We start from the raw sequence: 26,074 nt of genomic DNA, 5'->3' as shown, positions 1-26,074 counted from the left end.
AGGGGAGGGGAGAGAGGAGAGAGGAGAGAGAGGGGAGGGGAGAGAGGAGAAAGGGGAGGAGAGAGAGGGGAGGGGAGAGAGAGGAGGGGAGAGAGGGGAGGGGAGAGAGGGGAGGGGAGAGAGGGGAGAGAGGAGAGAGGGGAGGGGAGAGAGGAGAGAGGGGAGGGGAGAGAGGAGAGAGGGGAGGGGAGAGAGGAGAGAGGAGAGAGAGGGGAGGGGAGAGAGGAGAAAGGGGAGGAGAGAGAGGGGAGGGGAGAGAGGGGAGGGGAGAGAGGGGAGGGGAGAGACGGGAGGAGAGAGAGGGGAGGGGAGAGAGGGGAGGGGAAGGGAGAGAGGAGGGAGGGGAGGGAGGAGAGAGGAGAGGGGAGAGAGGAGGGAGGGGAGGGAGGAGAGAGGAGAGGGGAGAGAGGAGAGAGGGGAGGGGAGAGAGAGGGGAGGGGAGAGAGGAGAGACGGGAGGGGAGAGAGGAGAGAAGGGAGGGGAGAGAGGAGAGAGGGGAGGGGAGAGAGAGGGGAGGGGAGAGGAGAGAGGAGAGAGAGGAGAGAGGAGAGAGGGGAGGGGAGAGAGGGGAGGGGAGAGAGGAGAGATGGGAGGGGAGAGAGAGGGGAGGGGAGAGGAGAGAGAGGAGAGAGGAGAGAGGAGAGAGGGGAGGGGAGAGAGGAGAGAGAGGGGAGGGGAGAGAGGAGAGAGGGGAGGGGAGAGAGGAGAGAGGGGAGGGGAGAGAGGAGAGAGGGGAGGGGAGAGAGGAGAGAGGGGAGGGGAGAGAGGAGAGAGGGGAGGGGAGAGAGGAGAGAGGGGAGGGGAGAGAGGGGAGAGGGGAGGGGAGAGAGGAGAGAGGGGAGGGGAGAGAGGAGAGAGGAGAGAGAGGGGAGGGGAGAGAGGAGAGAGGGGAGGGGAGAGAGGAGAGAGGGGAGGGGAGAGAGGAGAGAGGGGAGGGGAGAGAGGAGAGAGGGGAGGGGAGAGAGGAGAGAGGGGAGGGGAGAGAGGAGAGAGGGGAGGGGAGAGAGGAGAGAGGGGAGGGGAGAGAGGAGAGAGGAGAGAGAGGGGAGGGGAGAGAGGAGAGAGGGGAGGGGAGAGAGGGGAGGGGAGAGAGGAGAGATGGGAGGGGAGAGAGAGGGGAGGGGAGAGGAGAGAGAGGAGAGAGGAGAGAGGAGAGAGGGGAGGGGAGAGAGGAGAGAGAGGGGAGGGGAGAGGAGAGAGAGGAGAGAGGAGAGAGGAGAGAGGGGAGGGGAGAGAGGAGAGAGAGGGGAGGGGAGAGAGGAGAGAGGGGAGGGGAGAGAGGAGAGAGGGGAGGGGAGAGAGGAGAGAGGGGAGGGGAGAGAGGGGAGGGGAGAGGAGAAGAGAGGAGAGAGGAGAGAGGAGAGAGGAGAGAGGAGAGAGGAGAGAAGGGAGGGGAGAGAGGAGAGAGGGGAGGGGAGAGAGGAGAGAGGGGAGGGGAGAGAGGAGACAGGGGAGGGGAAAGAGGAGAGAGGGGAGGGGAGAGACGAGAGGGGGAGGGGAGAGACGAGAGAGGAGAGAGGAGAGAAGAGAGAGAGGGGAGGGGAGAGAGGAGAGAGGGGAGGGGAGAGAGGAGAGAGGAGAGGGGAGAGAGGAGAGAGGGGAGGGGAGAGAGGAGAGAGGGGAGGGGAGAGAGGAGAGAGGGGAGGGGAGAGAGGAGAGAGGAGAGAGAGGGGAGGGGAGAGAGGAGAAAGGGGAGGAGAGAGAGGGGAGGGGAAAGAGAGGAGGGGAGAGAGGGGAGGGGAGAGAGGGGAGGGGAGAGAGGGGAGAGAGGAGAGAGGGGAGGGGAGAGAGGAGAGAGGGGAGGGGAGAGAGGAGAGAGGGGAGGGGAGAGAGGAGAGAGGAGAGAGAGGGGAGGGGAGAGAGGAGAAAGGGGAGGAGAGAGAGGGGAGGGGAGAGAGGGGAGGGGAGAGAGGGGAGGGGAGAGACGGGAGGAGAGAGAGGGGAGGGGAGAGAGGGGAGGGGAAGGGAGAGAGGAGGGAGGGGAGGGAGGAGAGAGGAGAGGGGAGAGAGGAGAGAGGGGAGGGGAGAGAGAGGGGAGGGGAGAGAGGAGAGACGGGAGGGGAGAGAGGAGAGAAGGGAGGGGAGAGAGGAGAGAGGGGAGGGGAGAGAGAGGGGAGGGGAGAGGAGAGAGGAGAGAGAGGAGAGAGGAGAGAGGGGAGGGGAGAGAGGGGAGGGGAGAGAGGAGAGACGGGAGGGGAGAGAGAGGGGAGGGGAGAGGAGAGAGAGGAGAGAGGAGAGAGGAGAGAGGGGAGGGGAGAGAGGAGAGAGAGGGGAGGGGAGAGAGGAGAGAGGGGAGGGGAGAGAGGGGAGGGGAGAGAGGAGAGAGAGGGGAGGGGAGAGAGGAGAGAAGGGAGGGGAGAGAGGAGAGAGAGGGGAGGGGAGAGAGGAGAGAGGGGAGGGGAGAGAGGAGAGAGAGGAGAGAGGAGAGAGGAGAGAGGAGAGGGGAGAGAGGAGAGAGAGGGGAGGGGAGAGAGGAGAGAAGGGAGGGGAGAGAGGAGAGAGGAGAGGGGAGAGAGGAGGGAGGGGAGGGAGGAGAGAGGAGAGGGGAGAGAGGAGGGAGGGGAGGGAGGAGAGAGGAGAGGGGAGAGAGGAGAGAGGGGAGGGGAGAGAGGAGAGAGGGGAGGGGAGAGAGGGGAGGGGAGAGGAGAGAGGAGAGAGAGGAGAGAGGAGAGAGGAGAGAGGGGAGGGGAGAGAGGAGAGAGAGGGGAGGGGAGAGAGGAGAGAAGGGAGGGGAGAGAGGAGAGAGGGGAGGGGAGAGAGGAGAGAGGGGAGGGGAGAGAGGAGAGAGGGGAGGGGAGAGAGGGGAGAGGGGAGGGGAGAGAGGAGAGAGGGGAGGGGAGAGAGGGGAGAGGGGAGGGGAGAGAGGAGAGAGGGGAGGGGAGAGAGGGGAGGGGAGAGGAGAGAGGAGAGAGAGGAGAGAGGAGAGAGGAGAGAGGGGAGGGGAGAGAGGAGAGAGAGGGGAGGGGAGAGAGGAGAGAAGGGAGGGGAGAGAGGAGAGAGGGGAGGGGAGAGAGGAGAGAGGGGAGGGGAGAGAGGAGAGAGGGGAGGGGAGAGAGGGGAGAGGGGAGGGGAGAGAGGAGAGAGGGGAGGGGAGAGAGGGGAGAGGGGAGAGGAGAGAGGAGAGAGGGGAGGGGAGAGAGGGGAGAGGGGAGGGGAGAGAGGAGAGAGGGGAGGGGAGAGAGGGGAGAGGGGAGGGGAGAGAGGAGAGAGGGGAGGGGAGAGAGGGGAGAGGGGAGGGGAGAGAGGAGGGAGGGAGGGAGGAGAGAGGAGAGGGGAGAGAGGAGAGAGGGGAGGGGAGAGAGGAGAGAGGGGAGGGGAGAGAGGGGAGGGGAGAGGAGAGAGGAGAGAGAGGAGAGAGGAGAGAGGAGAGAGGGGAGGGGAGAGAGGGGAGAGGGGAGGGGAGAGAGGAGGAGAAGGGAGGGGAGAGAGGAGAGAGGGGAGGGGAGAGAGGAGAGAGGGGAGGGGAGAGAGGAGAGAGGGGAGGGGAGAGAGGGGAGAGGGGAGGGGAGAGAGGGGAGAGGGGAGGGGAGAGAGGAGAGAGGGGAGGGGACAGGAGAGGAAGGTCCCACCTAGAGCCCGTGAGTGCCCACCTGTGGTCGGTGTGTTGCTTCAGACAATTCAGTGCCCAGATATTTCTGGAGAAGCCGCCTCTGCAGGCCACACACCGCCAAGAACGACCATTGTGCTGATTTTCTAAAATTTCCATCCTTCCCCTTGAGCCTCGGCGGGGCCCAAACCGCAAGCCAGTGCCTCCTGTGTCAGGGCAGCTGGCGTCAGTTAGAGGTAATTTCTTGAGTAATCATCCGTGTTGCTCAGCAGTCCTGTCTGTCTGTCTGCCCTGGGGGCTGTCCGGTGGCCACAGGGGACAGACTCGAAATTGCAACAGATCTGGCTGTGAAGAGGCTGCTTGCTGGATCCTCAGACCACACAGGTACAGACATGAGGGTGGCTGGGTGAGGCCACCATTTAGGACTTTCAACAGCACATGTTTAAGTGTGTGCCAGGCACAGCTGCCTACCTGGAGAACTAAAGCAACAAATTCCAGCCCACGTGTGGTGGCTCACGCCTGTAATCCCAACGCTTTGGGAGGCTGAGGCAGGAGGATTGCTTGAGGCCAGGCGTTGGAGGCTGCACTGAATTACATTTGCACCACTGCCCTCCAGCCTGGGCAGCAAAGCAAGATCCCATCTCTATAAAACAAACAAAAACAGAAGAGCAATTCCAGGGCACCCCTGTTTCCAGCTCTCTTCACTTTACATTCTCAAAATAAAAATAGTGTCCCTTTGACAGGCACTTTTTCATCTCCAGTTCACGGCTAAAGCGTCTCTCCTTCCAGACGTCCCCCACGGCCACACCAAGCGGAACCCCAAGAAGGAAGAGTCTGCTTTTCCTCCTGAAGCCATAGGTGGCTGGAGGTGCCCAGCTGGCCGTGGGGGGCGGTGCTGACACGTGCATAACTGTAGCTTTCACACCTGGACACGTACCGGAGGGGCAGAAAACTTCTCCCTGAAACCGAAACGAAAACTCTGGGCCATTTTAAAACCAGTCTGAGGAAGCTGTTTGTACAGCAGTTGGTAAGAAGTCACAGGTCTCCTCTGGAGGAAGAAAGAGCAGGGAGGAGCCGTGGGTTGAGATGGGTGTTAAAAGCTAGAAAGACTTTGCAGGCTGTGGGTTGGTCTCCTGGCGCTCGGATTGTGTGTTTTCTGCTGATAGATGCTTTGTGAGCAGATGTCCCTGAGACGAAAGGACTAACACCCAGACTAATGCTCCTGGGGTGTCAAGAATTCCCATTAAGACCACCCTGGGGGCTGACGGTGGCTTTGTGGTTTCCATCCATGGGGGACACTGAGTGAGTGGTGAGGGTTTGTATGACAACGCGTTCAACCTGCCCAGGGGAGCCACAAGCCCCACTGTGGATCTTCTAAGAGTCTCAGCCTCTGACATGGGCTGAGGTCTCCAGTGACCTCCCTGATCCAAGGAAGGAGGGGACGGAGGGAGGGCGGGGAGGGAAGGAAGGAAGGGAGGGAGGAAGGAAGGAAGGAAGGGAGGAAGGAAGGGAGGAAGGAAGGAAGGAAGGAAAGGAGGGAGGGAGGAAGGAAGGGAGGAAGGGGGGAAAGAGATGAGGGAGGGAAGGAATGAAGGAGGAAGGGAGGAAGGGAGGAAGGGAGGGAGGGAGGGAGGAAGGAAGGGAGGGAGGGAGGGAGGAAGGAAGGGAGGGAGGGAGGGAGGAAGGAAGGAAGGAAAGGAGGGAGGGAGGAAGGAAGGAAAGGAGGGAGGGAGGAAGGAAGGGAGGAAGGGAGGAAGGGGGGAAAGAGACGAGGGAGGGAAGGAATGAAGGAGGAAGGCAGGGAAGAGAAGGAAGGATGGGAGGAAGGAAGGAGGGAAAGGAAGGAGGGAGGGAGGAAGGAAGGGAGGAAAGAGAGAGGGAGGGAGGGAAGGAACAAAGGAGGGAGGGAGAGAAGAGAAGGAAAGGTGGGAGGGAGGGAAGAGAAGGAAGGGAGGGAGGGAAGAAGGGAGGGAGGGAGGGAGGAAGGAAGGAAGGAAAGGAGGGAGGGAGGAAAGAAGAGAGGAAGGGGGGAAAGAGAGATGGAGGGAAGGAAGGAACGAAGGAGGGAGGGAGGGAAGAGAAGGAAGGATTGGAGGAAGGAAGGATTGGAGGAAGGAAGGAAGGAATTGAGGAAGGAAGGAAGGGAGAAAAGAGAGACGGAGGGAGGGAAGGAATGAAGGAGGAAGGGAGGGAAGAGAAGGAAGGATGGGAGGAAGGAAGGAGGGAAAGGAGGGAGGGAGGAAGGAAGGGAGGAAGGGGGGAAAGAGACGGAGGGAGGGAAGGAATGAAGGAGGAAGGGAGGGAAGAGGAGGGATGGGAGGGAAGGAGGAAAGAAGGGAGGGAGGGAAGGAAGGAGAGAGGAGAAAGAGGAAAGACAGAAGGAAGGTAGGAAGGAAGGGAGAAAGGGAGGAAGGGAGGGAAGGAAGAAAGGAGGGAAGGAAGAAAGAAGAGAAGGAAGGGAGGGAGTGAGTGAGGGAAGGAAGGATGGGAAGAAGGGAGGGAGAGAGGAGAAAAGAAAGGAAGGGACCGAGGGAGGGAAGGAAGGAAGGAGGGAAGAAGAGAAGGTAGGAGGGAAGGAGAGAAGGAAGGGAGAGAGCAGGAAGGAAGCAGAAAGGGAAGAAGAGAGGAAAGAAGAAAAGAACGACAGAGGGTGAAGAAAGGAAGCAGAGAGGGAGGGACGGAAGGAGGAGAGGGAAGGAGGAAGCAAGGGAGGGAGGGATGGAGGAGACGGGAGGCCCCTGCTAAAGCATTTCCCCCACCTTGGACCCCGGGGCGAGCGGCGCTCAGGAGCCCTCCCGGCAGCCACCTCCTCCCCTGCGCCCCTGACCCTCACCTGCGCCCCTGAGCCGTGCACCCTCTTCCCTTGCAGATCCCGGGCGAGGACCCCTCCAGGATGCAAGTCCCCAACAGCACCGGCCCGGACAACGCGACGCTGCAGATGCTTCGGAACCCGGCGATCGCGGTGGCCCTGCCCGTGGTGTACTCGCTGGTGGCGGCGGTCAGCATCCCGGGCAACCTGTTCTCCCTGTGGGTGCTGTGCCGGCGCATCGGGCCCAGATCCCCTTCTGTCATCTTCATGATCAACCTGAGCGTCACGGACCTGATGCTGGCCAGCGTGCTGCCTTTCCAAATCTATTACCACTGCAACCGCAACCACTGGGTATTCGGGGTGCTCCTTTGCAACGTGGTAACGGTGGCCTTTTACGCAAACATGTATTCCAGCATCCTCACCATGACATGCATCAGCGTGGAGCGCTTCCTGGGGGTGCTGTACCCGCTCAGCTCCAAGCGCTGGCGCCGTCGTCGTTACGCGGTGGCCGCGTGCGCAGGGACCTGGCTGCTGCTCCTCACCGCCCTGTCCCCGCTGGCGCGCACCGATCTCACCTACCCGGTGCACGCCCTGGGTATCGTCACCTGCTTCGACGTGCTCAAGTGGACGATGCTCCCCAGCGTGGCCATGTGGGCCGTGTTCCTCTTCACCATCTTCATCCTGCTGTTCCTCATCCCTTTCGTGGTCACCGTGGCTTGTTACACGGCCACCATCCTCAAGCTTTTACGCACGGAGGAGGCGCACGGCCGGGAGCAGCGGAGGCGCGCGGTGGGCCTGGCCGTAGTGGTCCTGCTGTCGTTTGTCACCTGCTTCGCCCCCAACAACTTCGTGCTCCTGGCGCACATCGTGGGCCGCCTGTTCTATGGCAAGAGCTACTATCACGTGTACAAGCTCACCCTGTGTCTCAGCTGCCTCAACAACTGTCTGGACCCGTTTGTCTATTACTTTGCGTCCCGGGAATTCCAGCTGCGCCTGTGGGAGTATTTGGGCTACCGCCGGGTGCCCGGAGAACCCCTGGACACGCGTCGCGAGAGCCTCTTCTCCGCCAGGACCACGTCCGTGCGCTCCGAGGCCGGTGCGCACCCCGAAGGGGTGGAGGGGGCCCCCAGGCCCGGCCTCCAGAGGCAGGAGAGCGTGTTCTGAGTCCCGCAGGGGAGCAGCTTGGAGATCCAGGGGCGCATGGAGAGGTCACGGTGCCAGAGGTTCAGGGAGAAGAGCTGCATCTCTCCCAGGCACTGCAGAGGCACCGGTGCGGAAGGGTCTCCAGCCTTCACTCAGGGTAGAGAAAAAAGCGAGGCCCAGCGGTGCACAGGGCGCTTTGTTATCCTGCAGAAGGTGCCTCTGCCTCTCTGTGCCACGGGACAGCGGGTGCCACCATTGCCCGGCTAATTTTTGTATTTTTTTAGTAGGGCCGGGGTGTCACCCCCGAGCTCCTTGGACACCTCTTCTCACACCTGTCCGTACCGGAGCGTGGATATTCCACCAGCCCCACTGCCTCCCCGACTCCGTTTCTGGATATCCTCCCGGGGCGACCTGCGAGCCCCGTTCCCAGCTCTTCTCCTTGCTGACATCGTCGCTTAGCTGTGGTTCTGGCCTTCCCCACCCTCCCCCGAGAGGTTCTGGTCTCCGTAGCTTGGTGCACACCGAAATTTCTGTTTATTTCACTCAGGAGCATTGCAGTTGCTGTGTTTGGAATTCTTCTTTCAGAGACTCCAGCAAGTCAGCTACTCTGCGTCCCCACTTCCCCACGCGCCGCCACGTCCCAACCCCCACCCTGGAGGTGACCACCGTGATTTTTGGCACAGTTGTTCTGACCCGGCTTGGTGGGACCCCACCCCTATTCTGCTTCTGTGAGTCCCTGATAGGGAATGATGTCCCATCGGGTCCCTGGAACACACTCAGGCCTCCGTGACTCAGGACAAGGACCACGGGAGGCCCAGGTGTAGAAAGGAGGCTCCGTGAGACGGGCCCCCAGGCCACGCCAACCCAAGGGTGCAGCTCGATTCGGGAGTTCCCCACCTCCTGCCCATTCTCTGCGTCCTTTTCCCCCACGGACAGCCTCAGCCATGGCAAGTCCAACTGGCCTGCCCGTGAGACCGTTTGGAGACCGAGCAGCAGGTGCAGGTGTGGACCCCAGGAACCTACAGGGGTATCAGCCGCTGAGCCCCCTCCGTGCTGTGTGGGTGGTGAGCAGGCTGTGTCTTTGTCTGTCTTCCACACGGGATGTGCCTGTACCAGCCCCAATACCTGAGCTGGTTCAGGGCAAAGAAGAGCTCTGACTCCCCAGGGGTGTCGGAACATCATGTGCAATTGGATCCCAGGCTCTCTTGGGCGAGAAGGACCAGTCTGGAGGTGGGAGTGGGAACGCTGCCTGTCTGTTCAGGGTCTCTGTGTCTCCACAGTGAGTGGCCTCGGATGCCCAGCCCCTCCCTTTCTGTGCACTGCGGACGCTGATGGAGGCTGAAGCTGCTGTTCAGAGGTCCTCTGTTGGTGCCTCTTTCCTGCCGTCATCACTGTGGCGGGAAAACAGAGATGGTTTAGTAATGAATTATCATTCCCAAAACCCGTGTCCACCTGGAACATCAGGATGGGACCGTATTTGAAAATCGGGTCTTTACAAATGTAATGAAGTAAGGCGAGGCCATCCTGCATTTACAGTGAACCCCATCCAGTGTCCCTGTGAGAGACGGAAGAGGAGACACACACACAGAGGAGGAGGCCACATAAAGACAGAGGCAGAGGCTGCAGTGATGCTGCCACAAGCCCAGGGATGCCTGCAGCCCCCAGGAGCTGCTCCCCTCAAGTCTCTGGAGGGAACTGGATATAATTGTGGTGCACTGAACAGTTGCCCCAGAAAGACATGTCTTGTTTTAAAGCCCAGAACCTGAAATTATTATAGATTTTATTTGGTAATAAGGAACTTTGCATATGTAATCACTTAAGGATATGAAGATGAGATCGTCCTGGATTATTAAGCAGCCTAAATGCCATGACCAGTGTCCTTCTTTTTTTTTTTTTTTTTTTTTTTTTGAGACAGAGTCTCGCTCTGTCTCCCGGACTGGAGTGCAGTGGCGCAATCTCGGCTCACTGCAAGCTCCGCCTCCCGGGTTCACGCCATTCTCCTGCCTCAGCCTCCGAGTAGCTGGGACTACAGGCGCCCGCCACCGCGCCCGGCTAATTTTTTTGTATTTTTTAGTAGAGACGGGGTTTCACCATGGTCTCGATCTCCTGACCTCGTGATCCGCCCGCCTCGGCCTCCCAAAGTGCTGGGATTACAAGCGTGAGCCACCGCGCCCGGCTAACCAGTGTCCTTCTAAGAGATGGAAGAGGAGACACAGACACAGAGGAGGAGGCCACGTGGAGATGGAGGCAGAGACTGGAGTGATGTGGCTACAAGCCCAGGGATGCCTGGAGCTCCCAGGAGCTGGGAGAGGCAGGAAGGACCCTCCCTTAGAGCGTCCCAGAAGGAATTGGATACAATTGTAGTGGATTGAATAGTGGCCCCCAGAAACATTTGTCCATATCCTAATGCTCAGAGTCTGTAAGACCTTATTTGGAAATAGGGTCTTTGCAGATGCGATTAAGTTAAGGACCTTGAGATTGGATCATTCTGGATTAAGGTGGGCCCTAAATCCAATGACAGGTGTCCTTCTAAGAGACAGAAGAGGAGACACAGACACGGAGCAGGAGGCCACGTGGAGATGGAGGCAGAGACTGGAGTGATGTGGCCACAAGCCCAGGGACGCCTGGAGCCCCCAGGAGCTGGGACAGGCAGGAAGGACCCTCCCCTAGAACCTCCAGAAGGAACTGGAGGATGCGTGAGAGACCCAGAACTTCCACAGAAGGAGGAAAATTAACCCCCTGCTTCTCTAGACTGTCCCAAAGCTGAACCCTAGAAAGCAAAGCTGCTACAGAAGCATCCAGGACCGAAAGTCCTCAGTCAGCGAGAGACCCCACAGGAACACACGCCGCAAGTGCTGAGCGTGGGCCTTGGGTGTGTCTCATGAGGGAAAAAAAAAAAACTGTGAAAAACCTCAGAGTAGCACCTTCACAGTAATGCACGGACGATCCCTAAACTGCCTTGTAAACAAAAATGAGAGCTTGAGTCAGAGGAAGCTGAGACAATATCCTTCCTCGACAACGTGCGAGAACCCTGACATCCCCCAGCAAATGAAGACGTCGCAATCAGGCAAAATGTGTCGATTTTTTTTTTTTTTTTTTTGTCATTATGATGATTTTTGCAGACACTTGGCTATGGAGAGCAGCCGACACCCCCTCTTACGGCCGCGGATGTTTCCTGGAAGCTGACTCAGTCTGTTCACCGGCTGAGCTTTGAGTGAAAAGATAACACAGGTCTATTGACTCACACACGTGTTTTAAGACGGAAAACTTTTCTTCTGTTCTTGGCAGGACATGGAGAGAGGGAGGGATTCCAAAAAGTCTCAGCCTCCATCAAGGCGTGGCGGCTCATGCCGGTAATCCCAGCACTTTGGGAGGCTCAGGCGGGAGGACTGACTGAGTTCGGGAGTTCAAGGGCCAACCTAGGCAACACAGTGAGACCCCATCTCTGTAAAAAATAAAAATAAGACGTAAGAAAAAAACATGAGCTTTGATGCTGCTTCTATTTTTTCCCAGTGCACAGGGCAAATGTGTTTCTGTCTCTGATTTCTGCAGGACTTGCATTTTAAACACAGATCACATTTTATGCTGGATCCAATGTCTTATCCTCTTCAAGGCTCCTTGTCTTAGTCTGTTTATCCTGCTGGAAACAAACAAACAAACAAACAAAACACCATTGCATTACTCAGAGATCTCTAGAGGGACAGAATAGGATAGACAGATAAATAAATGAATAGATAGATACATAGATAGATAGATAGATAGTAGATAGATTAGATAGACAGATTAGATAGATAGTAGATAGATTAGATAGATAGATTGATAGTAGATAGATTAGACAGACAGACAGACAGATAGAGAGTAGATGGATTAGATAGACAGATAGTAGATAGATTAGATAGATGATAGACAGATAGATAGATAGATGATAGATCAATAGATAGATAGATGATAGATAGATAGATAGAGTTTCAGGCTGGGCACAGTGGCTCACACCTGTAATCCCAGCACTTTGGGAGGCCGAGGCAGGCGGATCACCTGAGGTCAGGAGTTCAAGACCAGCCTGACCAACATGGTGAAACCCCATCTCTACTTAAAATACAAAAATTGACTGGGCGTGGTGGTGCACACCTGTAATCCCAGCTATTTGGGAGGCTGAGGCAGGAGAATCGCTGGAACCCGGGAGGCCGAAGTTGCAGTGAGCCGAGATCACACCACTGCATTTCAGCCTGGGTGACAGAGTGAGACTCCGTCTCAAAAATAAATAAAGGGAAGTTTATTAAGTATTAACTCACAGGATCACAAGGTCCCACAATAGGCCATCTGCAGGCTGAGGAGCAAGGAGAGCCAGTCCCAGTCCCAAAACTGAAGAACTTGGAGTCAGATGTTCAAGGGCAGGAAGCGTCCAGCACGGGAGGAAGATGTAGGCTGGGAGGCTAGGCCTATCTCTCCTTTTCACATTTTTCTGCCTGCTTATATTCTAGCCTCAATGGCAGTTGATTAGATGGTGCTCACCCACATTAAGGGGGGGGGGTCTGCCTTTCCCAGCCCACTGACTCAAATGTTCATCTCCTCTGGCAACACCCTCACAGACACACCCAGGATCAGTACTTGTATCCTTCAATCCAATCACGTTGACACTTGGTATTAACCATCACAACCATCAACTGGGTGGCTTACAAACAATAGGCATTGCTTGCTCACAGTTCTAGAGGCTGGGGCTGGGTGTGGTGGCTCACGCCTGTAATCCCAGCACTTTGGGAGGCAGAGGCAGGTGGATCACGAGGTCAGGAGTTTAAGACCAGCCTGGCCAACATGATGAAACCCTGTCTCTACTAAAACTACAAAAATTAGCCGGGCATGGTGGCGGGCGCCTGTAATCCCAGCTACTCGGGAGGCTGAGGCAGGAGAATCGCTTGAACCCGGGAGGCGGAGATTGCAGTGAGCTGAGATCGCACCACTGCACTCCAGTCTGGGTGACAGAGGGAGACTCTGTCTCAAAAAAAAAAAAAGATGGATAGACAAATGGATAGATGATAGATGGATAGATACATACATGGGTAGATAGATGATAGATTGATAAATGGATGATAGGAGATGATTAGATAGATAGATAGATAGATAGATAGATAGATAGATAGATGAATGATAGGTAGATGATAGATTGATAGATGATAGATGAATATATAGATGATGGATAGATGGATAGATAGATGGATAACAGATTGATGATGGAAAGATAGATGGATAGATGGATAGAAGATAGATAATACATTGATGATGGAAAGATAGAAAGATGGATAGAAGATAGATAATGGATAGTTATACAGACTATAGATAGATGGATACATAGATAAACAGAATGGATGGAAAGATAGATAATAAATGATAGCTATAGAGATGATAGGTAGATAATGGATACACAGATGGATATAGATACATAGACAACAAAAGAGAGGGGTATAAATGATAGATGAGATAGGTAGGTAGACACAACAGATAGATGATAGGTAGAATAGATAGATAGATGATAGATAGATGGTAGATTGGTAGATGATATATCTAATCATAGATGATAGATACATAGATGGATAGACTGAGAGATGATAGATAAATGATTGATACATAGATACATAGATGGATAGATACATAGATAGATGATACATACATACATACAGATGGATAGATACATAGATAGATGATAGATACGTACATACATACAGATGGATAGATAGATAGATGATAGACAGATACGTACATACATAGATGGATGGATAGATAGATAATAGAAAGACAGATACATACATACATAGATGGATAGATAGATGATAGATACATACATAGATGGATAGATAGATGATAGACAGATACATACATACATACATACATAGATGGATAGATAGATGATAGACAGATACATACATACATGGATAGATACATGATAGACACATACATAGATAGATGGGTAGATAGATGATAGACACATACATACATAGATGGATGGATAGATGATAGGTAGACACATACATAGATGGATGGATAGACAGATGATAGATTCATACATACATAGATGGATAGATGATAGACAGATACATACATACATACATAGATGGATAGATGGATGATAGATACATACATACATACATAGATGGATAGACGGATGATAGATACATACATACATACATAGATGGATAGATGGATGATAGATACATACATACATAGATGGATAGATACATAGATTGATAGATGATAGACAGATACATACATACATACATAGATGGATAGATATATAGATGATAGCTAGACGGATACATACATACATAGATAGATGGATAGACACATACATAGATAGATGGATAGATAGACACATACATACATAGATAGATACATGGATGGATAGAGAGATACATAGATATTACGGCTAAATAGATGAAAGGGTGATAGACAGATACATAGACAAGATAGATGGATACATGATAGATGAATAGCTGGATACATGATGGATAACATAGATACATAGATAGATGATAGATAGACAAACCCTCTCATGCTAACTCAGGGTTCCTCCACCTCAGCACAGCTGACGTCTGGGGCTGGAGGACTGTCTGTGGTGGGGCCGTCCTGGGCACTGTAGGGTGTTGAGCAGAGACCCTGGGCTCACCCACCAGACGGGAGCAGCACCCCTGCACTGCACGCACACCCCCAGACGTGAGGGCCAAAAATATCTTCAGACATTGCCAGCTGTTTCTTGGAAGGTAGGATCTCTCCTCAGTTGGTGACAAGTGAATTACACAAAACCCACACACATGCACACATTTGAGAATCTTTGAACCTCCAACCATGCGATGCTGGCTCAATGCGAAACAGAACATTAAGGAAGGAAGCCCAGCCTGGTGGGACGGGGTGGATGAGTTTGCTGGAGTTGCCATAGCAAAGTCCTGTACGCTGTACAGCTTAGACAACAGACGTTGATTCTTCCACGTTCCTGGAGGCTGGAGGTCTGAGGTCAAGGTGTGGGCAGGGCTGGCTCCTCCTGAGGCCTGTCTCCTGGGCTTGGAGACGCTGTCTTCTCCCTGTGTCCTCACAGGGTCGTCCCTCCATGTGTGTCTGTGTCTTCAGCTCCTCTTCTCCTCTTCCTATGAGATGTCTTAGTCCATTGCAGGCTGCTATCACAGAATACCATAGACTGGGTTGCTTATTAATAACAGGCATTGGCCGGGCACGGTGGCTCACGCCTGTAATCCCAGCACTTTGGGAGACCGAGGTGGGCAGATCACGTCAGGAGATCGAGACCATCCTGGCTAACATAGTGAAACCCTGTCTCTACTAAAAAACACACAAAAAAATTAGCCGGGTGTGGTGGTGGGTGCCTGTAGTCCCAGCTACTCAGGAGGCTGAGGCAGGAGAATGGCATGAACCCGGGAGGCAGAGCTTGCAGTGAGCCCAGATCACATGTCTGCACTCCAGCCTGGGTGACAGAGCGAGACTCTGTCTCAAAAACAAACAAAGAAAACAAAACAAAACAAACAAACAGGCATCGGCCGGGCACAGTGGCTCATGCCTGTAATTCCAGCACTTTGGGAGGCTGAAGTGGGCGGATCACCTGAGGTCGGGAGTTCAAGACCAGCCTGGCCAACATGGAGAAACCCCGTCTCTACTAAAAAAGACAAAAAATTAGCTGGGCGTGGTGGCGGTCCCAGATACTTGGGAGGCTGAGGCAGGAGAGTCACTTGAACCTGAGAGGTGGAGGTTGCAGTGAGCCGAGATGGCGCCACTGCACTCCAGTCTGGGCAACAGAGCAAGAGTCAGTCTAACAAAAAAAAAAAAAAAAAAAAAAAAAGCCAAGAAAAATCTGAAAGTCACTGAAGGGCACATTGAGGAGGCTGCAGTAGTCAGGGCTTCAGAGCAGTTAAAGCTCTGCCTGCTGGGGTTGCAATGATGTGGCCGTAATGGAGAACTTACAGGGATAAACAGAGGCGTGTTAAAGGCTGCTGGACCCCATCTCTGGTTAGCACTCCTTCTGGAATGCTGGTATGGGGGACCGTGTTGATTCATGCCTCCCCATAGATATGTCCACCTGGTGAACGGCACCTTATTTGGAAATAGGGTCCTTACATGTGCAATTAGTTCATGATTTCAAGATATCATGCTGGATTAAGGTGGACCCTAAGTCCAATGACACGTGTCCTTGTAAGAGACAGAAGAGGAGACACAGACACAGAGGAGAAGGCCATGTGGAGACGGATGCAGAGACTGGAGCGATGCAGCCACAAGCCCAGGGATGCCTGGAGCCCCCAGGAGCCGGGAGAGGCAGGAAGCTTCCTCCCCTAGAGCCTTCGGAGGGAGCGTGGCCCTGCCTATTCCTTGATTTCAGATGTCTGGCCTCCAGAGCTGTAATACAATTAATTTTTGCTGTTTTAAGCCCCAGAGTTTTGAGTGACATTTACCAGCAACCCCCACTTTAGGTCACTAAACTCTCCAGCTTTGCCTGTACACGTGTAGGAAGTGGCAGGCTTCATTTTCTATAGAGAATTACTGTAATTTCCTTTGCTATTTTTCTTTATGATTTAATATCTCACCAGCAGCTGGGCCCGGTGGCTCACACCTGTAATCTCTGCACTTTGGGAGGCTGAGTCGGGTGGATCACCTGAGGTCAGAAGTTCGAGACCAGCCTGGCCAACACAGTGAAACCCCATCTCTACTAAAAATACAAAAATTAGCCGGGTGTGATGGCAGGTGCCTGTAATCCTAGCTACTCAGGAGGCTGAGGCAGGAGAATCGCTTGAACCTGGGAGGCGGAGGTTGCAGTGAGCCGAGATTGCACAATTGCACTCCAGCCTGGGCGACACAGTGAGACTCAGTCTCAAAAAACAAAGAAAGAAAGAAACAAACAAACAAACCCTTCACCTGCATGGAGTTTAAGTTCTATGCAGTACAGTTTGTAAACTTGTGATTCCTTCTGTTGCTTCAAAACGAAGGAAGTTACTTCTCCAAAATTCTGAAATGTGAATCTATGTGCTGCTTTTTAAACAATTTTTTTCAAAAACTCACAATATTGAACATCAGACACCACATGGTTTAGATGTTTTTTTCCTCTCTTTTCTTTGACTCTTCTGTAACTTCTCTGAATACAGTTTTTCGTTTTCTGCATAATGTGTTGGACACCCTCGGATGTCATTGCACGGTTAACAAAATTAACTGTAGGATTCCATTTTCTGTATCTACACATCACTGGCATATGCTCTGAGCATATTATTATTTTTGACATTTTATTTTAAAATCTTTTGAGTCACAAAGGCTGGGGAAACAGTGCCGGAGTCTCCACGCCCCGGTGGGATTGTACGAAGCAGGTGCAGCTGGGCTCTGGGGGAGGTTTAAGAAAAATCCTCGCACAGCTCACGCGCGCCCCCTGCAGCCTGCGGCACGCCAGGGACCCGCTGCCCTGGAGGTGGGGTCCATTTACGGAGGGAAGGCACATCTGGTCCCATCCCTGCGCCCCCCGCACTGCGCCCACAGGGGGTCCCCACGCCGCGCCCATCACCACGCCCGCGCGGATCCCCAATGTCCACGCCCCTCCCACCAGGCCCGCGGGGACCCCCATCTCCCTGCCCTTCCCACCTGGCCCGCGAGAACCCCCATATCCATACCCCTCCCGGCATTCTCGCGGGGACCCTCATCTCCAAGCCCCTCCCACCATCCCCGCGGGAATTCCCATCTCCACGCGCCTCCCAGCATCCCCGCGGGGAATTCCATCTCCACGCCCCTCCCACCAGGCCCGTGGACACTCCCATCTCCACGCCCCTCCCACCAGGCCCGTGGACACCCCCATCTCCACGCCCCTCCCACCAGGCCCGTGGACACCCCCATCTCCACGCCCCTCCCACCAGGCCCGTGGACACCCCCACCTCCACGCCCCTCCCACCAGGCCCGTGGACACCCCCATCTCCACGCGCCTCCCAGCATCCCCGGGGGGAATCCCATCTCCACGCCCCTCCCACCAGGCCCGTGGACACTCCCATCTCCACGCCCCTCCCACCAGGCCCGTGGACACCCCCATCTCCGCGCCCCTCCCACCAGGCCCGTGGACACCCCCATCTCCACGCCACTCGCACCGGGTCCGCGGGGAACCCCCCATCTCTACGTTCCCCGACACGGCGCCCACAAGACCCCCATCTCTGAGCCTGGTCCCCCATGTGCGGGTAAGAACCCCCGACCCCCACGGCTGCCCACAACCCCAGCATTTCCGCGGGAACTCCAGCATTTCCACTCCCCGTGCCGCGCCTGCAAGGAACCCCAAGTATCCACGCCAGCCTTTCCTCCCTGGGACCCCCCAGCTGCCTGCGCTTTCGGCGGGATTGTCCGTCTCGGCGCCGCAGGCGGGGCGGGGAGGGGCGGGGCGAGCGCCAGGGGCGGGGACGGGGCCCGGGAGGCGGAGCTGGGGGCGGTGCTTCAGCGAGCGGCCGGGGCGGGGCCCGAGGGGAGGCGGGCAGGGGTGTGGCCTGGGCGTGGCCTCGCGGGGAGGCCAATGAAGGCGTGGACTGGGCGTGGCCTCGCGGAGACTTCAATGGAGGCGTGACATGGGCGTAGCCTTGGGGGGAGAGGTCAATGGAGGCGTGTCCTGGAGCGGGGAGGCCAATGAAGGCGTGGACTGGGCGTGGCCTCGCGGAGATAGCAATGGAGGCGTGACATGGGCGTGGCCTTGGGGGGGAGAGGTCAATGGAGGCGTGGCCTGGACGTGGCCTCGCGGGGAGGCCAATGAAGGCGTGGACTGGGCGTGGCCTCGCGGAGGCGGGCGGGGGCGTGGCCTTGGGGAGCGGGACTCTGGACGCCGTTTTTTGCAGCCGCGCTGCGCGCACCGCGGGCTCCGGGCACAGATTTGCGGACGCCCGACTCCTGGCGTGGACGCCATGGTGCTGTGCCCGGTGATTGGGAAGCTGCTGCACAAGCGCGTGGTGCTGGCCAGCGCCTCCCCACGCCGTCAGGAGATCCTCAGCAACGCGGTGCGGCCTGGGCCTGGGCGAGGCAGGGGACCGGGGACGGAGGGGCTGAACCGAGGAGGGCCCAGCGACTCAGGAACCCTAGGGATAGGGATGGGACAGTGACCTGAGACCCTTAGGGATGGGGGAGGGTAGAGTGTCCCGGGACCTCCAGGGATAGGGTTGGGGAGAGTGACCCGGAACCTCTAGGGATGGGGGAGGGGAGCGTAACCCGGAACCCCCTAGAGATGGGGGTGGGGAGTGACCTGGGACCCCTTAAGGATGGAGGAGGGGAGCGTAACCCGGGACCCCTAAGAATGGGGAGGGTAGAGTGAGCCAGGACCGCTAGGGGTGGGGACAGCAGAGTGACCCCAGAGCCCCACGGATGGGGATGAGGAGAGTAACCCGGGACCCCTAGGCATGGGGATGGGGAGACTAATCCGGGACCCCTAGGAATGGGGAGGGTAGAGTAACCCAGGACCCCTAGGAATGGGGAGGGCCGAGTGACCCAGAACCCCTAGGCATGAGGTTGGGGGGAGTGACCCAGAACCCCCTAGGAATGGGGAGGGCAGAGTAACCCAGGATCCCCCTGGGAATGGGGGAGGGGAGAGTAGACCGGGACCCCTAGGGATGGGGGTGGGGAGAGTAACCCGGAATCCCCTAGTGATGGGGGAGGGTAGAGTGGCCCAGGACTCCTAGGGATGGGGGAGAGTGGAGTGACCCAGAACCCCTAGGGATGGGGGAGGGTAGAGTAACCCGGGATCCCTAGGGATGGGGGAGGGTAGAATGACCCAGAACCCCCTAGGCATGGGGTAGGGGAGAGTGACCCAGGACCCCCTAGGAATGGGGAGGGCAGAGTAACCCAGGACCCCCCTAGGAATGGGGGAGGGGAGAGTAGACTGGGACCCCTAGGGATGGGGGTGGGGAGAGTAACCTGGAATCCCCTAGGGATGGGGGAGGGGAGAGTGGCCCAGGACCCCTAGGGATGGGGGAGGGTAGAGTGACCCAGAACCCCCTAGGCATGGGGGAGGGGAGAGTGACCCAGGACCCCCTAGGAATGGGGAGGGCAGAGTGACCCGGGACCCCTAGGGATGGGGGTGGGGAGAGTAACCCGGAACCCCCTAGAGATGGGGGAGGGGAGAGTGGCCCGGGACCCCTAGGGATGGGGGAGGGGAGAGTGACCCAGAACCCCCTAGGCATGGGGGAGGGGAGAGTGACCCAGACCCCCTATGAATGGGGACGGCAGAGTGACCCAGGACCCCTAGGGATGGGGGTGGGGAGAGTGGCCCGGGACCCCCTAGGGATGGGGGAGGGGAGAGTGACCCGGAAGCCCCTAGGGATGGGGGAGGGGAGAGTGACCCAGGACCCCCTAGGAATGGGGAGGGCAGAGTGACCCGGGACCCCCTAGGGATGGGGGAGGGTAGAGTAACCCAGGATCCCTAGGCATGGGGTTGGGGAGAGTGACCCGGAATCCCCTAGGAATGGGGGAGGGGAGAGTGGCCTGGTACCCCTAGGGATGGGGGTGGGGAGAATAACCCGGGACCCCTAGGGATGGGGTTGGGGAGAGTAACCCAGAAGCCCCGAGGGATGGGGGAGGGGAGAGTGACCCAGGACCCCTAGGGATGGGGGAGGGGAGTGACCTGGGACCCCTAGGGATTGAGGAGGTGAGTGACTCAGGACTTTTAGGGATGGAGTGGGCCCTGTGACTGAAGGTTGGACTTTGTAGCTGGGGTATGGGAAGTGTTTCCTGGTGCCCCCGTGAGGATCTTATTGTGGGTGGCAGGACGCCTAGGCAGTGGGTGTCTGCCTCTCTCTGGAGCCCTAATCACATGGAGGAGAGGGTCTAGTGATGAAGGGATAGTTACTCATGATGGGGGGTAGTTACTGGTGACAGGGGGATAGTTATAGGTGATGTGGGATAGTTACTGGTGATGGGAGATAGTTACTGTTGATGGAAGGATAGTTACTGGCGATGGGGGATAGTTACTGTTGATGGAAGGATAGTTACTGGTGATGGGAGATAGTTACTGGTGATGGAAGGATAGTTACTGGTGATGGGGGATAGTTACTGGTGATGGAAGGATAGTTACTGGTGATGGGGGATAGTTACTGGTGATGGGGGATAGTTACTGGTGATGGGGGGTAGTTAACTGGTGATGAGGGATAGTTACTGGTGGTGGGGGGTAGTTACTGGTGATGGGTAGTTAACTGGTGATGAGGGATAGTTACTGGTGGTGGGGGGTAGTTACTGGTGATGGGTAGTTAACTGGTGATGAGGGATAGTTACTGGTGGTGGGGGGTAGTTACTGGTGATGGGTAGTTAACTGGTGATGAGGGATAGTTACTGGTGGTGGGGGGTAGTTACTGGTGATGGGAGGATAGTTACTGGTGATGGGGGTTAGTTACTGGTGATGGGTAATTAACTGGTGATGAGGGATAGTTACTGGTGGTGGGGGGTAGTTACTGGTGATGGGAGATAGTTACTGGTGATGGGGGGTAGTTACTGGTGATGGTGGGATAGTTACTGGGTTTGATGATGGGGCATAGTTACTGGTGATGGGGGTAGTTACTGGTGATGTGGGGTAGTTACTGCTGATGAGGGATAGTTACTGGTGATGGGAGATAGTTACTGGTGATGGTGGGATAGTTACTGGGTTTGATGATGGGGCATAGTTACTGGTGATGGGGAGTAGTTACTGGTGATGAGGGATAGTTACTGGTGATGGGAGATAGTTACTGGTGATGGCAGATAGTTACTGGTGATGGGAGATAGTTACTGGTGATGAGGGATAGTTACTGGTGGTGGGGGGTAGTTACTGGTGGTGGGGGGTAGTTACTCGTGATGATGGGGCGTAGTTACTGGTGATGGGGGATAGTTACTGGTGATGTGAGGTAGTTACTGGTGATGGCAGAAAAGTTACTGGTGATGGTAGGGTAGTTACTGGTGGCCTATGGATAGTGCAGTGGGGCAGGAGTCTACTCTTGGGGACTAAGGACTGGAAGTCTGGTGCCCTGGGAGGGGGGACGCCACGTGCCTGGTCCTAGTGACGGGGATGAGAGTGGTCGGGGTGCCTTACAGAAGGCAAGGGTCTCCATGATTGGGGGTGACGGGGCATAGGGCAGGGGTCTATGTGATCTGGGGTTGAGATCTGCAGGGCAGGTCCACGACTTGGTGACTACTGCCCTGAAGACCAGGATGGGCATCAGGGCCAGGATCTGGGGGCACCTTCAAGAGGTGAGGAGGGCTGAGGAGGATATAAGAGTTGAAGAAAGACAAAAGAAGAAAAGTAGCTTCACAGTGAAAGATGGGTTTATTTTGGAGAACAAGCCTGAGCGGGGCTTCTGGCTGAGTTAGGTTAGGAGCAGAACGTTCTCTCTTACAGACTAAGGGTATTTAAGGGTTTAGGAAGGAGAATCTTATCGCAGGCTCGGAATGTTTCTGTGTGAGGCAAAGTTGACTGAGGGGTTGGAATGTCTCTGGTCTGAAGGGAGGTTATCTTGAGCTTGGGATGTTTCTGGTCAGAGGCGGTTTATTTCAGGGTTTGACTGTTTTTGATCATGCTGACATTAGCCATTAGGCTGATGTTTGGGGGCTGGTTTTAGGCAGTTTTTAATCAAGGGAACTTAAAATGGCAATGCTTGTCCAAGATGGTGGTGTGTGTCCAAGATGGTGGTGTGTGTCAAAGATGGCCACGCATGTCCAAGATGGTGGTGCTTGTCCAAGATGGTGTGTGTCCAAGATGGTGGTGCTTATCCAAGATGGTGGTGCTTATCCAAGATGGTGGTGTGTGTCCAAGATGGTGGTGTTTATCCAGGATGGCGGTGTGTGTCCAACATGGCGGTGTGTGTCCAAGATGGCGGTGTGTGTCAAAGATGGCCATGCATGTCCAAGATGGCAGTGCTTGTCCAAGATGGTGTGTGTCCAAGATGGTGGTGCTTATCCAAGATGGCGGTGTGTGTCCAAGATGGTGGTGCTTATCCAAGATGGCGGTGTGTGTCCAAGATGGTGTGTCTCCAAGATGGTGGTGTTTATCCAGGATGGCAGTGTGTGTCCAAGATGGCGGTGTGTGTCCAAGATGGCGGTGTGTGTCCAAGATGGTGTTGTGTGTCAAAGATGGCCGTGCATGTCCAAGATGGCAGTGCTTGTCCAAGATGGTGTGTGTCCAAGATGGTGGTGCTTATCCAAGATAGTGGTGTGTGTTCATGATGGTGTGTGTCCAAGATGGTGGTGCTTATCCAAGATGGCAGTGCTTATCCAAGATGGCGGTGTGTGTCCAAGATGGTGTGTCTCCAAGATGGTGGTGCTTATCCAAGATGGCGGTGTGTGTCCAAGATGGTGTGTCTCCAAGATGGTGGTGCTTATCCATGATGGCGGTGTGTGTCCAAGATGGCGGTGTGTGTCCAAGATGGTGGTGTGTGTCCAAGATGGTGGTGTGTGTCCAAGATGGTGTTGTGTGTCAAAGATGGCCATGCATGTCCAAGATGGCAGTGCTTGTCCAAGATGGTGTGTGTCCAAGATGGTGGTGCTTATCCAAGATGGCATTATGGGTCCAAGATGGCAGTGTGTATCCAAGATGGTGGTGCTTATCCAAGATGGTGGTGTGTGTCCAAGATGGTGTGTGTCCAAGATCGTGTGTGTCCACGATGGTGGTGCTTATCTAAGATGGTGGTGTGTGTCCAAGATGGTGTGTGTCCAAGATCGTGTGTGTCCACGATGGTGGTGCTTATCTAAGATGGTGGTGTGTGTTCAAGATGGTGTGTGTCCAAGATGGTGGTGCTTATCGAAGATGGCGGTGTATTTCCAAGATGGCGGTGTGTATCCAAGATAGCGGTGTGTGTCCACGATGGCGGTGCTTGTCCAAGATGGTGGTGCTTGTCCAAGATGGTGTTATGGGTCCAAGATGGCGGTGTGTGTCCACGATGGCGATGCTCCTGCTCTGTGAATCCATCTAGTTATAAAAGGATGAGGGGTGGTGTGTTCTCTCCGGCCACTTTCTGCTGAGGGAGGTCGTCATTAGGGGTCACCAAACACAGCCCTGGAGGGGAAGAGATTGATTTGTTCCTGGTAGCACTCTTTATTTTGGGGCCTTCCAGGCAGCACCTGTTGAAACATCTAGCTTTTAGTTCACAGGGCTTTAAGAACGCAGAACTTGGGTTTCAGAGGTTTTCAGTTAGGAAAAATTGGAGAAAAAGAAAAAGGAGAAGAATGCAAAACCTTATCTTGGAGACTTGTAGCCAGAAAAATTAGAATTTAATTCAAACTGTAGAAAAGAATACAAACTGAAAACCATTAGGCAAGACTAGAATGTCACGACAGGGGTAACTATAGTTTTTCAAACATGATTTTTCTTTTTCCAGTTTTCCCATTTTTATTAAAAGACAAATTATGGGCCGGGCGCAGTGGCTCACGCCTGTAATCCCAGCACTTTGGGAGGCCAAGGCGGGCGGATCATGAGGTCAGGAGATCGAGACCATCCTGGCTAACACGGTGAAACGTCGTCTCTACTAAAAATACAAAAAAATTAGCCGGGCGTGGTGGCGGGCGCCTGCAGTCCCAGCTACTCAGGAGGCTGAGGCAGGAGAATGGCGTGAACCCGGGGGGCGGAGCTTGCAGTGAGCCGAGATTGCGCCACTGCACTCCAGCCTGGGTGACAAGCAAGACTCTGTCTCAAAAAAAAAAAAAAAAAAGACAAATTATGGTAGGAGTGGTTTGCTTTATTATACTTGGCCTAATTATATGTATACAGTGCAGCAAGAATAATTATTATTTTTACTTTTATTTATTTATTTACTTATTAATTTTTTTTGAGACAGAGTCCCCCTTTGTCACCCAGTCTGGAGTGCAGTGGCGCAATCTCAGCTCACTGCAGTCTCTGCCCCACTGGGTTCACGCCATTCTCCTGCCTCAGCCTCCCGAGTAGCTCGGACTACAGGCGCCCGCCACCACGCCCGGCTAATTTTTTGTATTTTTAGTAGAGACGGGGTTTCACCATGTTACCCAGGATGGTCTCGATCTCCTGACCTCGTGATCCGCCCGCCTCGGCCTCCCAAAGTGCTGGGATTACAGGCGTGAGCCACTGCGCCCAGCCAAGAATAATTATTTTTTACGTAGGCCTTTTAAATTGGCTTTGATGGTGTAGCAGGACGAGCTGCAGACGAAACTCCTCAGACACTGGATTAAAGAAGGAAGAGGTTTTTATTCGGTGGGGAGCGTCGGCAGACTCGCATCTTAAGAGCTGAGCTCCCAGAAAAAGAAATTCCTAGCCCTGTTAAGGGCTTATAACTCTTAAGGGGTCCACGTGAAAGGGTCGTGATAAATCAAGTAAGCGTGAGGAACGTGACTGGGGGCTACATGCATCAGCTCACAGAACAAAAAGTTTTACAGTGCTTTCTCGTACAATGTGTGGAATTTGCAGATAACACCAGTAGTTTTGGTCAGCGGTTAATATTATTATTATTATATTAACCAACAGGGGTGCGTAGTGGCGCCGAGGTCATCTGGCTATTTATCTTACTTCTGTTTCTTTTCCAACTTTTTGCTTTCTCCCTTTTGTCCCGTCTTATAAACTAGGGAAAAGGGGAGGTTGGGGAGAAGCTGGGAAGGATAACAGGAGAAGTAGTGTTCTCATTTCAATGGAACTTTGTTCCATTCAAGGAGGCTCATATGGGAACTTTTTAAAGCTGAGCCCAGCCATGGGTTTGTACCATTAAATACCTATGAGTCGTGCGAATTTCTTTCCTCTTGAGGTTCCAAGATAACTTGGGGTTCTGGGCCTGTCAGAAACTGACATTCTTTTCCTTTTTTTTTTTTTTTTAAGAAAGAATCTCGCTGTTTCGCCCAGGCTGGAGTGCAGTGGCGTGATCTTGGCTCACTGCAGGCTCCGCCTCCCGGGTTCACGCCATTCTCCTGCTTCAGCCTCCCGAGTAGCTGGGACTACAGGCACCCGCCACCACGCCCGGCTAATTTTTTGTATTTTTTTAGTAGAGATGGGGTTTCACCTTGTTAGCCAGGATGGTCTCGATCTCCTGACCTCGTGATCCGCCCACCTCGGCCTCCCAAAGTGCTGGGATTACAGGCGTGAGCCACCGCGCCCGGCCAGAAACTGACATTCTTTTCTTGGCACAGGTCAGAAACGCTGTACAGGGACTGCGTACACAAAATAGAAGGCCAGTTTTCTAAGGCCTTTCTTGGCTTCATAAGTTAAGTTTGATTCCTTAAAGGAAAGCACACCATTCCAGTCAAAGCTTTGGTAAAATAACGAGTTTTTCCAAGTATGTCCTCTTATTAAAGAAAACAGATTTTTATCGCACTTATGCAAACATTTATATTGCCATAAATTAAGAAGACTTAAAACGTCAGAACCATCACCCCAGTCGCGTATTAGTTTGGTATATGCAGTTAATTCCTGTCCTGCTTCATCTGAACGAATGCTTTAGCTTCTCAAAAGTCCCACACTTTGTTTTTTCTATTCTGATGTCACAGTCTCCAAAGTTACCAGAAACCTGCATTCAACAGCACCTGCTTGACAGGGGATTATAAAACCACCTTTTAAACAGGACCAGGCCAGGCGCAGTGGCTCACGCCTGTAATCCCAGCACTTT

The 26,074-nt window shown here is 54.5% G+C and overlaps 3 protein-coding genes across 11 annotated transcripts in view; all 3 read left to right on the top strand.

Moving 5' to 3' along the window:
* The window catches only part of LOC129475918 (P2Y purinoceptor 8), an 85,991-nt gene extending 75,013 nt beyond the window's left edge, over positions 1-10,978 (top strand). For 2 of the 4 annotated variants that reach the window (XM_063635157.1, XM_055268386.2), the window contains exon 2: positions 6,417-10,978. In XM_063635157.1, coding sequence (XP_063491227.1) covers positions 6,441-7,520 — 1,080 coding nt within the window. In that variant the 5' untranslated portion in view covers positions 6,417-6,440 and the 3' untranslated portion in view covers positions 7,521-10,978. Of the gene's footprint in view, positions 1-4,112; positions 4,575-6,416 lie in introns of those variants that run through there. The other 2 variants (XR_010119720.1, XM_063635158.1) reach the window with 2 other exon arrangements.
* Positions 10,979-18,267: 7,289 nt separating this feature from the next.
* ASMTL (acetylserotonin O-methyltransferase like) overlaps positions 18,268-26,074 on the top strand; it is a 54,898-nt gene continuing 47,091 nt past the window's right edge. For 3 of the 6 annotated variants that reach the window (XM_063635147.1, XM_055268376.2, XM_055268374.2), the window contains exon 1: positions 18,268-18,496. In XM_063635147.1, coding sequence (XP_063491217.1) covers positions 18,404-18,496 — 93 coding nt within the window. In that variant the 5' untranslated portion in view covers positions 18,268-18,403. The remainder of the gene's footprint in view (positions 18,497-26,074) is intronic. The other 3 variants (XM_063635146.1, XM_063635148.1, XM_055268377.2) reach the window with 3 other exon arrangements.
* Positions 22,265-23,670, top strand: LOC129475917 (uncharacterized). The gene is made up of 2 exons (XM_055268385.2): positions 22,265-23,049; positions 23,225-23,670. The coding sequence occupies exons 1-2, from the start codon at positions 22,270-22,272 to the stop codon at positions 23,423-23,425; spliced, it is 981 nt and encodes a 326-aa protein (XP_055124360.2). The 5' UTR covers positions 22,265-22,269; the 3' UTR covers positions 23,426-23,670.

The sequence above is a fragment of the Symphalangus syndactylus genome, chromosome X, assembly GCF_028878055.3.
Source record: "Symphalangus syndactylus isolate Jambi chromosome X, NHGRI_mSymSyn1-v2.1_pri, whole genome shotgun sequence".
Lineage (NCBI taxonomy): Eukaryota > Metazoa > Chordata > Mammalia > Primates > Hylobatidae > Symphalangus > Symphalangus syndactylus.
The sequence above is the reverse complement of the archived record's forward strand: the minus strand, read 5'-3'. Positions and strand labels throughout refer to the sequence as shown.